Source organism: Tauraco erythrolophus, chromosome 2, assembly GCF_009769465.1.
Source record: "Tauraco erythrolophus isolate bTauEry1 chromosome 2, bTauEry1.pri, whole genome shotgun sequence".
Classification (NCBI taxonomy): Eukaryota; Metazoa; Chordata; class Aves; order Musophagiformes; family Musophagidae; genus Tauraco; species Tauraco erythrolophus.
In genome coordinates this window covers 109,708,316-109,721,791 of record NC_141466.1, presented here as the reverse complement: position 1 = coordinate 109,721,791, position 13,476 = coordinate 109,708,316, and the positions used below count along the sequence as shown (strand labels likewise).

Below are 13,476 nucleotides of genomic sequence, written 5' to 3'. Positions count from 1 at the left end.
CAAGCCAAGCTTTGCAGTAGGTGAGGATATCAGGGAGAACTTCATCCAGAAGACTAAGGCTCCTTCAAGCAGAGTTTGGTTTGAGTTCTCAGAAGATCAGCGTGGGAAGTTCCCCATAAAAGCTGAATTTCAATGTTGGCAGCCAAGACAGATTCAAGAAGTATTGGGAATGTGTTTTTTTTTTTTTTTCTTCTTTTTAATTATATGAAATGCAGGAGACCTATGAATAGAGTATTTTTAGATTGCATGTTCAAATATACAGTATCATAGTACGAAAGCAAATTAAAATTCTTATAAAATCATTATTCATTTTTTTTAAAGAAATGTGCTGTAACTCATAGTTCATAGTTTGATGAAGAACAGTGTCCTTCTCTGCACAGAAATTCTATTCTTGCGGCTAAATTAAACGTCATTGGTTGCGCTCATTTAGATGGACCCCTTTTGGAAGTTCTTTTTTTAAAGGTAGCGGATTGGACTTCTAATTTTAACTCTTACGATTTATAATTAGAAACATTTCCAAACTTGTTTACAAACACCTGCACTTGACGGCGTGTGTCTGCAATTTTAGAAGGACTCACTTGTCACTTCCAGTGGGGGCTGAGAGGGCATCTGAGTTCTTTGTGTTTGTACAGTTTCTTTCAGGACACTGGAACAAAAAAGAGTTTTTTAAAATAAAGTTACAAATATGTGACGTTTTGCGAGGGGGTTGCATGCATCTAACTAGCAAATAGGTCTTATTGACTAGTTGTGGATTATTTCGAAGTCAGGAGGGTTGTTAGTGGTCGTTTGGAACAAGACTCAAACTGGCACCCAAAGGAGAAATTCCAGGAACTAATTTTAGCAGTTTGGTCTCTCAATTGGAGAAGATGGTTTACAGGTTTTCTGTGTTTATCTCTTCTTCAAACATACTACTTTCTTGCCAGCTGTCCTTCAGAAGGAGTTTAAAATTACTTTTGAATAAATTGTTGAGTTTTTTTCATACGAAGTTAGAAGTACGTCACCGAACGTCCAGTGAAGCCGCAGAGCATGGTTCCCCCTGAGCTTGAGCGAGATGGGTGTGTTACATAAGTCTGCATGCCACTTGTTTGCAATAGGGTGAATATCATGTTATGTTACTCATGGATTGAGTATATAATCACGTTAGAGGTAGTCAAAATACTCTGTTTAAAAAAATCCTTTGGCTCCCCGTTATGCTCTTTACACCTGATTTTTAGCTGCATCACTCAGGTTAACAATGTTGCTTATCAATTTCCAGTATAATGGGAAAGACTGTCCTCACTAAAAATTGATGCTGCCTGAGTGGGTGGCCAGAAGAACCATCCAAATATGCTTCAAGGGTATGGCTGAACCAGGGGTACTCAAAGCAGACTTAAGCAGCAGTGGCATAAGGTGTCCTATTGATTGCTTTGTGTTCTTGTTGTTACTAATTAGTATGAAAAACTCCAGTTAATTAGACCAGCCTGTTTGGCTGTTGTGTCCTCTACTGGAAACCATGGTCAACCTTCGAGAAACTCCAATATAGGTGAGGATAAGGAGGCCATGGAGCAAAATGGTTTTTATTTTCTGCTGTTTTGTTGTCTGAAAAAGTACGGACTTGAATCCAGGTGAGGAATCCGTGTTAATGTCAAAGGATCATGTCCTCAGAGGTGCTTATTGTCTATCAATTTCACTGAGAGTTGATGTAAGTGGAATTAGGCACCTAAATACCTTTGTGTATGGATGTCCTTTGAAGTTAAACCTGTAGTCTGCAGCCAGTATCTTGTGCTTGACCCCTCTGCTGAGCACACAGTATATACTCACTGGGAGCTCTTCGGAATGAATTGCTTGTAAGTAAACAAGCAGACAATTAAATAAAGGTTTTGGAGTACAATGCACAGGTCTGAAGAATTATTTTTTTCCATCTGTAAAACAGCTGTGTCTGGTAGCTGTATTTCCGAATTCCTTTAAGGCATTACAGTTTTAACAAGCATTTACTTTCTATGGCAAACAAGCTTTTTTTTTTTTTTTTAAATTTACTTTTCAAACAAGTAGCCTAGCCAAAATTATAATGTTACTTAGATAGTCCACAGCATAATTTCGTAGCAAGTAGGGCTGCAATTAGTAAGTTATGTTGCAACCACATTAGGCTGTTACCATCTTTGAAAATAACTTCAAATGCAGTTTACAAGCTCCAGTGTTGTCAGAGTCTCAGTTGATCAGAGTTAGAAATACCTGATATTTTAGAAATTGTTCATGATTCAAATATGACCATAGAAATTAGACTCAAGTGGAATTTAATGCCACTTCTTGCTTAACTAGAAACTTCAATTTTATCGTGAACTCTATCTCGAGTTAGTGCTTTCCCAACCAATATACTGAGGGAAATGTGGCATCATACCACTGTTATACCAGTTTTCCTCTATATTTGTTCACTTGTGTCAGCTCTATGCCCACTTTCCAAAGTGTTAATATGTAAAAATGTTTCTGAAAGGTTAAGAGAGGCTCAAAAGCAAGAACTATGCAACTGTGGAAAGATCCACCTATCCAGCAGAGCCTCGAAAGCATGTAAAAACCTTTTTGATGTCAGAAGTCTCGACTGACCGTGAAGTTAGTGACAAGCTTTCTCAGATGTATGTGATAAGAAAGGAAGACCACTATGGAATATTTATGTAGTTATCTAACTTGTGCAAGCCTGACCGATGCTTTAGTGTGAACCTTTGGGTGAAGTAGAGTGTATGGTGTATGCGTGAAGTGATCTGTTCTCAGGATAATCTGCCTGGCTCCTGTACGGAAAAACATGGAAAAATCACTCTTTTGGTGCATTTAAAGGGATATTATCTTCCTCGGAAAGTGGTAATTAAGATAAATGGAGGAGTTGTGGAAAAAAGGAAAAAGGGCTTCAGAGTTCTGCTTTAGTTCTTCGCACAGTAACTCTCACTTCAGGTAAAATTGTTACTTCTTGCAAAGAATCCTGTGGTATGATTGAATAGTTTGAGCCACAGTGTGCACGATATTTTAGTGTGATTTAAGAATTGAATTCTTATCCAGGTAGCTGGCCGTGTGAAGGTATATCATATACCATCGTATACCTTGAGAGGGGAAGCTCAGGGAGGCAATATGTGATTGTGGTTAGAAATCAGCCATGGATGTAAGGTGACTGCTTCTGTGTTACCAAAGGGAGTTAATGTAGGTTCCCAACCCACAAAGTCCCAGCATCGAAGTTAAGGCTGCATCCCCAGGGCTGGAACACATTGCAAATCCCTGAGATGCACATCCTTTGCTGGTTTCTCCAATGGTACATAGTTATAATCTGGCTTTTAAAGGCCTATAAACAGGTGTAAAATATGCATTTTCCATAGACATAATGAAGGTAAAGAGGACTGTCATTATTACTATGGCCTATTGCAAATTATCTGTAGCTTAAATTTTTGCAGTTTCTTATTATTGGTGCATATACTTTGTGTGAGCAGCTGTTTGATATTTCTGAAGCAATCCTGTATCATAAAAATACATATTTCCTTCTAAAAGAAACTGTCACGTGCCAGTTGTACCCTAACTGAAGGGACCTAGAGCTAATGTGTATGAAGTGAAACTGCTTCAGGATAACCTGCCTTGGTTTAGGGGATGGTTAATGATAACTTTATTTTCATGACCTGTCTGCTGATTATTTGTACACTGATTAGGTCCTATTTTGAGGGCAGAGCATGTGAGTTTGTAAGAAACCCCTTGTAGAGGATGGAGAGGGCAAGGGAATTTTTGTCCCTAGTGAGTGCAAAACCAACTTCTTTACGTAGCATCGCCTAAATGTGTGCATTATTTTTCAGTAGTGTATGAATCCCTTGGCTCATATGGAGGCACTTCTTAAATTGGCTCACAGGAGTAGCTGTAGCCAGCTAAGGTGCTCAAGAGTAGAGCACTGGGGAAGAAACTGAACTGACTCAAAGCATAGTCATAGTTTTTCACTTTATACAACATCTTTCACAATATAGTAGACAATTACCTTTATGACTAGTGGCAGGACCTGTTGTATACGTAATCCAGCCATGGCACTGGTCGGTATCTTGCTTTTCACTTGAACCTCTCTGCGATGCAGGTCTTGGAGGAGTGAGTGCCTGGTGCAGTCTCTGCCTGGCTCCTTGGTAAGTCATTTGGGTCTATCTTTCTGTATAGTCACTTTCCAAACTGCTGAGCAAAAATAAGGAAATTTTTCATAGAGTACTTTAAATGAGAGCTGCTAATCAATTTTTCTTATTATTTTATGCCCTGTGATTTTTACACCACCCCCACCAGCTGGTTAATCATGCAAAAGCTGAACACTTCATTAGCCAGAACATGTTTGCCCATGGGCATTTCTGTAGTAAATTAGTTCTTTCTATTTATACAGGTAAGTCATGACCAAAAGTCTTTAAGGTGCCAAAGGTAAGGGTTCGAATTAATTCGTTTTTCTGAGTTTTCAAGAGAACTAGGTTTAACTTTGCACGCTGTTGATTTGGAATTACTTTTGAATTAAAGATAATGTGGATAAAAGAGCATTCTTGGGCTGTTCTGAGATACATCGTGTCTTTCTGGATCTCAAATTCGGCCTTTGTAGTACAGCCTGCCTTAAAAAAAACCTCAAATACATGCACCTGCCCGTGTGTGTGTGTATATGTATGTATATATACCTAGAGTATCTACAGCTACATGCAGAGACTCTACTTGCCTGAGTGGCATGTAGCATATTGACCAGTGTTTTTCCTTTCTTACTCTATGCCTTTTAAACTATTAATTGAAAATATGTGGTTTGTAGATGCTTTTTTCCCTCAAATCAAATGGTGCCCTCTGAAAGCCTAGTTTAGCTCGACAATGAATTTAGCTTTCAGGCTTTGGCCATTGCAATATTGTTTGAATGCCACCATTTCCTGCAATCAATGTAATTTTATATCTACTTGGAATAGAAAGTCAAGATGGTGATTGCCTTAATTTAACTCAGTGTTGTATTCATTAAGGAGCTGATCCCGAATTCCTTTCAGATCAAAGTCTGTCTTAATTTCAGTGGAACCTCTCAGCACACAAGGTGTGCGGTAGCCTTCTAAAATGTTGTCATTGTGACTAGTGAATAAAAACTAAATGTGTTGCTAAATTTAGGCTGTTGCTCATGTCAGCTTCCTTTTCTAAATGACGGTAAGTGCATTCCATAAATAGTATGCCTCTTATGTTGTCATATCTCTTTGGCTTGCTTTGCAGTATTTTACAGGATATTTGCAAATGAATTTCGTGTTCAGTAGGCAAGGGATGAAAATAACACTACTCATTGGGACTCCATTAACCCGCAGCTAATGAGGAACCATTTCAAGGGCTGGATGAGTGTAATTCAGATTAGCCTGCGTGCCAGGCTGCTCTGCTCCCACTCAGGCTCGCACCGTGCCATGCTCTCGCTGTGGTCCGGAGGGACGGAGCCTGCTGCGACACAGCTGGCACTCCGGCACGGACTTTTATCGGTTAAGTTTTCTGTGCTTCGGTTTCCCTTTTGGAAGGTAGGAGAGAAGAGCGAGTGTGTGTGTGTTTGTGTGCACGCGTAGATAGGTGACGGTGATCTTGACCTCCCTAGTCAAGTGTTTTGAGATGTAATGAAATACTCTACAAACACTGTACTTGTGCTTGCTGGTTGATAGCATTGGTACTTGTAGAAGAGGGTACTGTATGATGACAGTAAAGGTGGTCCAGACTGGCCCTTAATTAATTTTATTTTCAAAATCTATATTAGTGACTGTCGTGAGGGCACCTGGGCACTTTACATCAATAAAACAATCAATTTAAAAAATGTGTAGACCAGAACTCTGTGTTCACCAGCAAAACGCCTGTTCCCCGTTACGACTAAAGGTCAGTCCAAGGCTGGCCAAGCAAGCAGGACTCGCCTTTCTGCACCTCAGCGCTTGCCAGACACGGCTCTGGCGGAACACCACCGGCAGCAGCTTCCAGATGCCCGCGGTCCCTGCAGAGAAGGTCTTGCTGCTGGCCGACTACTTGTTAACCCCCTGCAAGTCTCAAATCGGTTTCAGGGCCGATGCAAAAGGTGGAGAAAGACTAGTTTGGAGGCCAGTCCCAATTGAAAATGGGACTTTGCCGGTTGCAAGCAGCCTGCTGAAGCTTAGGAAACAGGGACTTGGTGGAGCTGGGCTGCTGGAGCTGAGAGAGACAGAGACTTCCTTCTGAAGAGCAGGCTAGAGGTCTCTTAACTGAAGAAACTTTATTGATGAGAAATGTTACATTATGCAAGCTTAGCAAATTGTCTAGGAATGTAATGCTTCCCAGTTTTTTTCTTAACATGTGTTAATATTTTATGATACTTGTGCATTAAGGGCCAGTTCCTACAATGTTTAAGTGAGTTTGGGCTGCTAAATTGCCTTTATGGACTTTTAAAAAAACACTACCGGTCACTACGGATTAGCTAAATTCCCAATCTTGTTTAACATGCTGATGATATAAAATGAGCTTTTTTCTGGTTTTAATGCATTAATTACCTAGTGAGCCTAGGTAATTAAAAGAAATGTTGTTGCAAAGCTGCATGTTATTTATTTGTATTGGTACATTTGGGGCAATAATTGCACTTTAATACATATCTACAATTGCAAACAATACTGAAACTAGGAGTTCCTGGACACCGATGTGATTTTTAAAGTGTGAAATGATAATATATTTTGACGTCTGGAAATCCAATTGAACTCAAGCTGAGCTTAAAAATCCAAGATCTGATTCAGGAGAATTCAGTCTCGTCTGGCCGGTGGGTAGCAGGTGTGCAGTGTGTGTGTAAGGGAGGGAGGTGATTGCAGGGAGTGAAACATTTCTCTTTTCTTGTAAAGCTTTAGTTCCCATTTAATGCTCTGGTCTGAGGCTCTCTGCAGCTTCGGTTCTTGCGTCATCACCAACATCTGTCGTTGGTCTCCATTTCTAGGCAACATAATGGTGATGGTGAATGGCAGAAGCAAGTAAGTGTACAGCATTATGGAGAAACATGGTTTCTAATTATTAAAGTTTCTGATTACTCTCAAGACTCTTCATATGGGAGAGTGTGTTTTTACAAATCAATACATGCCTGATCCTTAAGGACCGAATGAGAAAGGTTTCCTTGCGGCGTTCAGTCTCAAGGTCTTTTTGAGAGTTGTTGTATGTTCCCACAGCAGCTTAGAGAGGGTTTGATTCACCTATTTAGTTTTATAAAAGCAAAGAAAACATATTACGTAATTTCTGTTCCAGCAGATAGTAGACATGTTCTACATTTTTGTCTTCCTTCGATTATAAATGAAGGAGGTTTTTTTCCTATCTTTAGAAGTATTTTAACAATCTGTTGGATACTTCAAGCAATTCTACTGGTCCCACTTTATACCTTTCAACCTTCAGAAACTTGTCCCGGCCATTCTCATTTTCCTCTTTCTCCTTCCCTTTCTTCATCTTTTGATAAGATACTGCCAGTTACCCTCTGCCTCTGCCTGGGAGCTTTTTACTTAGGAGGCTTAAGAACCTGCTCTTCCTTGACTTTTAGCATTAGCTGTCAAGTCAGCTCCCTTTTACACTCCTGTCAACTCTCCCTCTTCCAACTTTTAAATATTTCCTGTTCCTTTTGTTTGTCTTGACTGCCATAGAACTCTGCGCCGGAAAGTCTTTCGGCACATGTGGGTTTTATGGCAGCTGGCATGCAAAGCACTGCTTAACAAAATAAGTAAGCAAACAGTCATACTTCTTTTCTAGTTTTTAACTTCACACTATGATGGTAGATGACACTTTGCTACTGGGCTTCACTGGGTTTTTTCATGGTTAATTGACTTAATTTCTAACATGGAGTGGAGCTGGTGCTGTTTTGCTAAGAGAAGTCCATCTGGTTTGACAGACAAGATGGTAAGCGTTTCTCTGGACATCCCTGTAAAGATCTCCCTTTTACTTGTTTGCTTTATGAAGTTAAATGGAAGAGGTCAACCCCTTTGACAGAGCAGATTTTTTTTTTTTTTTTTCTAGCAACAGGGCTTTGCATGAAAACATTTTTTATTAAGCAAGTCATCCATACTGCACCGTAGGCTGTTTGAGTGTAACAGTATGTTACAGTCTGCAAAGTTAATGCAGTTAATATTCAACTGAACTTTTGGGGGGTTGCTAATCCCTTAGGCGGGCTTAGCAGAAAGGGCAAACATATTTATAGCACTTTGAATCAGACTGCAGTGAACGAGTAAGAGTATGTGTTATACCATGCAAATGTTATACAATTTCAGGAAAGCTCAGTGCATAATCATCTTTTAATAGTACTTAAGTTGGTGAAATATCTCATCTGTAAGCAACAGAGTTGTTGGTTCAGTGGACAACAGATCTGTTAAAATGACACTCCGTGAAAGGTCTTGAGATTCCTGTTCCGGTGATAAATTCTGCAAGTTCTGAACAGATTTATGGGCTGTTTAATTAGGAGCTAACTGTATTCTTTAAGCTCTGTCATTTGTATTATTCCCTAATAGGATTTCATTGGACTTTGTCACATATCTGACTATGACTGAGTGTGTGCAGGGCTGTCGATAGCCTATTCCATATAGACCATGGTCTCTTACTATCTTTGTAGAAGTAAGATGATCGTTCCTGAATGGTCTTTCCTCTGGAGTGGAAGTGTGACACTGGGTAGAGTTTGCTTTGGTTGGAGCTGTGGGAGCATTGGGCAAAAGCAATGAGAGTTAAGTCACGAGTTGCGGGAAGTTCATAGAGAAGCTGAAGTGCTCAAACTGAGAATGTCCAACAAGGAGGGTCATGTTTCTGTGAGACAGAAACTCTTCATATTTATGTCACGGACAAAACTTGCATTGATTGTAAGGTTTTGTGGAAAAGCACGTGAAAGCCTTTTAATACTACCGACCCATCAGGAGCCAGAGAAAAAGAAATTATGATCTTGGATTTTCCACAGAATTTGATTGTGTGGAGTTTTTAGTCTAATAAATAACAGGTCCCTCAGCTGGTAGTCAACAACAAGTCATTTGTATGTTTTTTCAGAGAAAGGCGGGTTAATATGGTTGCTAACAGGTGTAGTTCGTATGGTGAACTTCTGATACCATACAAATGTAGCATATAGGCCTGGCAAAGCGGACGTTTTATTCTAATTAAGATATTTGATATATTTATGTTTGGGCTACTACTTCCATTTTTTTCTAGATTTTAAATATTGGACTGAGTGACTACAACATGGAACTTGACCTTAATGAGGGCTCAGGTGCCTGGATTTGTGCATGCACTCAAGCAATTTGTTGATTTGCCACCTGATCTGCACCCACTCTTTTACTTTTCTTTTTGCTCTTTGTAAACCATGTCGGCCATTCATAGTCCTTCAGGAAAAAAAGTCCTACAAAATAATTGATGTGTCAGAGTTGTTAGGAAAAATAGAAATATTTTGATAAAGATTTTCAAATCTTTTTATTTATTATATTTTCAGTTAAAAATAGAATGACTGAATACCAGACTAAGTTAAAATTTCATATTGGAGTTGTTTATATCTGAAGTATGAGAAAACAACTACAGTTTACTTTATGCAAAATTTCAAATTCCAGAATAAATTAAAATATTAGCTCAAAGGTCAAAAGCCTGTCCCAAGGAAGGAAGGAAATTAGAAGGGAATTTTGGCTAATCAGGTTACGACCCAGTAGGTCTGTAATGGGTGCACCAGGATGATGTGGCTGACCCTGATGTGGGTTCCTCACCCTCAGTTTCCCCAGCTCATAGCTGGATCAGCTTCCATGCAAATCCTGAGCAAGATTCAACCTTATACCTCTACATCTAGAATAAGACTCCATAATGTTTCTATGATTTTATTAAACAGTAAATAGAGACACCCGTAGTAAACGCCTAACTTCACAGAGTACACTGGTGAAGGTGTGTTGGATCTCAGCTGCGCATCCTGCAGCCATCTTGGAGCTTAGAAATAAATGAAGCCATCTGCAGTTTTGTTGGGAAAACAATGAGTTAACATTTCAGTGATGTTAACTGTGATAAAAAGGATGTGTGTGTGTGTGTTACTGTGCTGTACTCTATACCTTTATGTGCTCTTTTTATAGTCGCATTCCCAGCAGCATTCCCAGGAGCAGTCCAGGTCCAATCAGGACTGGTATGCCATTGTGCGAGGTGTTGTTCTAATTCATGTGTAAATGTGGAGTGGTTGCTGCCCTGAGGATATTACAGTGAAATTACAAACAGGATAAAAAATAGTAGGAGGTGTGGAGGAGAAGGAGGGCAGCTGCAGCGAGGTGCGTTAGTCTCATTGGGGCTGCGGTACCTACAGGCTGATACCAGATGAGGGGCATTTCATTGATTTGTGAGTCTGCTGCCTTCAAAAGAATTGGCCTCATGGTCTTTCGTTTGTGTCTTAGTTATTCAAACAGAAATGTAGAAAGTACAAAATGAATTGCTTCTGAGATCCCTCTAGCCTCATGTTCTGTCTCTACCAATGACCAACCCCAGGCGCCTCAAGGAAAGTTGTAAGAGCTTCACAATGGGCAGACATGGGATAATCTTCTCTCTACACAGTCTCATCCTAATCTTTCATTATTAGGGATTAATTTAAGCTTTGAAGCATGAGCTTTAAAAAAAAAAAATATTTGTTGTTCCCCTCCTCCACCGTCAACCTTGTTTAAAGCATGAAATATCCTCCCAAGCCTGTGATCTGAGCTGTTCTCGGGGTAATCCTACCTGCTCCTTGGTGTGCTGACCAAATTTGCAGCTTGGGAACTACCGTGGTGGCTTTGCTTCCTCTGATGCCAGAAGGCACTGGTAGATCCTCTTCCTCAGGGAGGTGAGGGAAGGCATAAGCATGTTGAGCAGATATGGCCTGGGTGTTCCCACGTCCGCCGTATGTCAAAGCTGTGGTGCTGTGGCTGGATCTCTCCCCTTTCTTTTAATATTTTAGTGGCTGATTTGCAGCAAAGCCCAATAGGAAATAACTATAAATAACCTGGGAACCTTTGTATTAATTTCTTTTGCTAGCTGTGTACATATGAGCAGCTTGCCATTTGCATATGTGAATCTTGTCATAACAATTTCGGGAAGTGATTTGTTAATAATCAAGTTCTCAGAACAGCTCTAAATCAGTAATTGATGTAGGTCTGGATAAAGCAAGCCTTCCGCCTGCCTATTTTGTGGAGCATTTTTGGCAAGTTTCAAGCTAGCGTGAAAACTAGCCATCAGAATAAAATTTAGGACAGCTGGGATGCTTTGCAGTGAAGACTTTTGGCTCCACAGTTCAAATAATCACAATAGCAGCTCAATTTAGCCTTTGGCTGGATAGGTTTGGCAGGGCACAATGAAAAATAATTATTTCATGGCCTGCTTATTTGTCCCTTAACAAATAAACTCTCTGACCTATGCAGGCTTATGTAAATATGCTGCCGTATGTGGGGTTGTAGAACACTGTCGTGTCCCCATTTGGAAATATGTTTTATTTCACCCTCATGTGGCAAACTTTTTTAGAGTTCTGCTTGGGAAGCAAAGAAAGAGAGAGAGGCAGTATTGGATGCTGAAGCTCAGACAGCCAGGCACAGAGTCTAAAAAGCCATCTAACAGTCTTCTTTCTGAGAACACATCCATTAGTATGCAGTGTTTTCACTGCTGTAATAATAAGAGCAATCATGATACGAACAAGTCCGTCTCTTCACAGCCTTCCCACGCGGGATGGAGAATGACAGCTCCTAAAGCATTTGGATATTTGCCTGAATGTATGCTGCTTAGCTAACCAGGGTTCAACTCGCTCTCCGTCTTACGGCTTCCTGGATATCCTTCTCAATTGTTTCAGTGACAGCTTAAAATGTGAGACTTGGAGGGGGGAGATAAAAGCTTAGCGAAAGGCTTTTTGTGTGTATATTTAAGGGGAAGTTTTATTACGCTTGATGATGGAGAGACGTGCCACACTATTTTCTGTTCCTACGATTTTAGTATTTGCACTTTCTGGTGTACTGGCAGCAGCCATTCCATTACGTTGACTTTCCGTTTCCCACTCTGGAGGGAGAAAAATACACAGAAGAATACAGATTGATGGTTTTGTCTTCTGACACCACCATTTTGGTTCTGAAATAGTAAAAGAAAGCCTTTGTCCCAATGATCTGCAAGATCTCTCTAGAACATCTGCCTTTACACACTCAGGCGCGTACGCACGCACACATGCACGCACACATCCACAGGCTCTCGCTAAGGTGGCTATGATCTGTTTTTAATAGTGGCACTTCTTCTCAAAATGTCGTTTAAAAAACCATCAGCAGTCATGTCATGCATCGGGATGAATTTCTAAATGTAAATGAGATTCTCTCAGTAATTTATTTACATTTGTTTTCAGCACAACAAATGAGACATCACGTAGCTTCATAATTTCCCATGACCGAGTCACCAGCATGAGGTGTGTAATTTACCCTGATTTAAGATGCTTATCTAGAGGTTCTTGCCACAATACCTGGTGGGGTTTTTTTGTTCTACTTTTTGCTGGCTTTTAACCCATCTACTTCACCTCCTTCTCTGTTTTTCAGTTGAAAAAGAAGTATAAATGTGCCTGCTTCTTGAGGTCTTTGTTCAGTAGAGCCAAGAGGGATGGCTCTGTTGCCTTGTTTTGTATATTATTTTCCCTGTCATTTCCTTCTCATTGGGTAAAACTCATAGGAGGCTTCCGGCAGCCACAGTGAACGTATCTTGATTTACAATCTGATGATGCAGGAAAGAAATGTTGATTGTGGACACTTCTGATGAAAAAATGATCGTTCAGATGTGGAGAATGAATGGGAAGCATACAGCAGTCATTGGTTCTCTCCTTTTTTCAGTTGAAATGCTAAATCTTAGGCCTGGTCTTGACTCTGTTATTGACTTGAGTTTCTGATCTGCCTGTGGCTGAAGTGATGCTTAGATTGCGAGGGGATGTGAAGCCAATTTTCAAATAATGTGGACAGAGTCATGTACTACAAAACTCATTTACTTTAAGCCCGTAGTTGGAACATTTAGATGTCTAACTACTTGCTTGAGTATTTCAGGTAGGTAGATGATTAAAGGTGCAATGTACCATGCATACAATTTTGTACCTCTTATCTTGCAGTCTCAGTTAAGGCTTGACTAAAAATCAGGGCAATAGCTTTTGCAGTTTTACAGGGTAACAACACAGGAGAACTGAGAGACTTTGGTGACAGTTACTGGTCTTTCAGCAGCAGTGCAAAATGCTATGCTATGTAATTCTGCTGTGATAGTAGTTTGGGATGTTATCATGCAAAAATACTGTAGATCTTATGGAGGTCTGGAGGGTTAACCGCATGTGAGTGTTCTTTTCGTCCATGAGAGGAAGCATGATGTTTCTTCGTGTTCACTCCCAAAGTGAAATTCAATGTCTTTAAACTAAATATGCAGATTCCAAAAAAAGAATAGATTTGGACTGGGTTTTAATGTGCATTATATGTACTAGGACCCAGTTGAGATTTAAATTTTGACCTGCTAGCCATTTCCTTAATGTTGCATGGGTCTAGCACCAAA

At 40.1% G+C, this 13,476-nt stretch overlaps 1 protein-coding gene across 1 annotated transcript in view; it reads left to right on the top strand.

The window, feature by feature from the left end:
• Positions 1-13,476, top strand: part of ESRRG (estrogen related receptor gamma) — a 375,092-nt gene that overhangs the window by 19,926 nt on the left and 341,690 nt on the right. Inside the window, exon 2 of the mRNA XM_086629453.1 lies at positions 4,073-4,118. Coding sequence (XP_086485579.1) covers positions 4,073-4,118 — 46 coding nt within the window. The remainder of the gene's footprint in view (positions 1-4,072; positions 4,119-13,476) is intronic.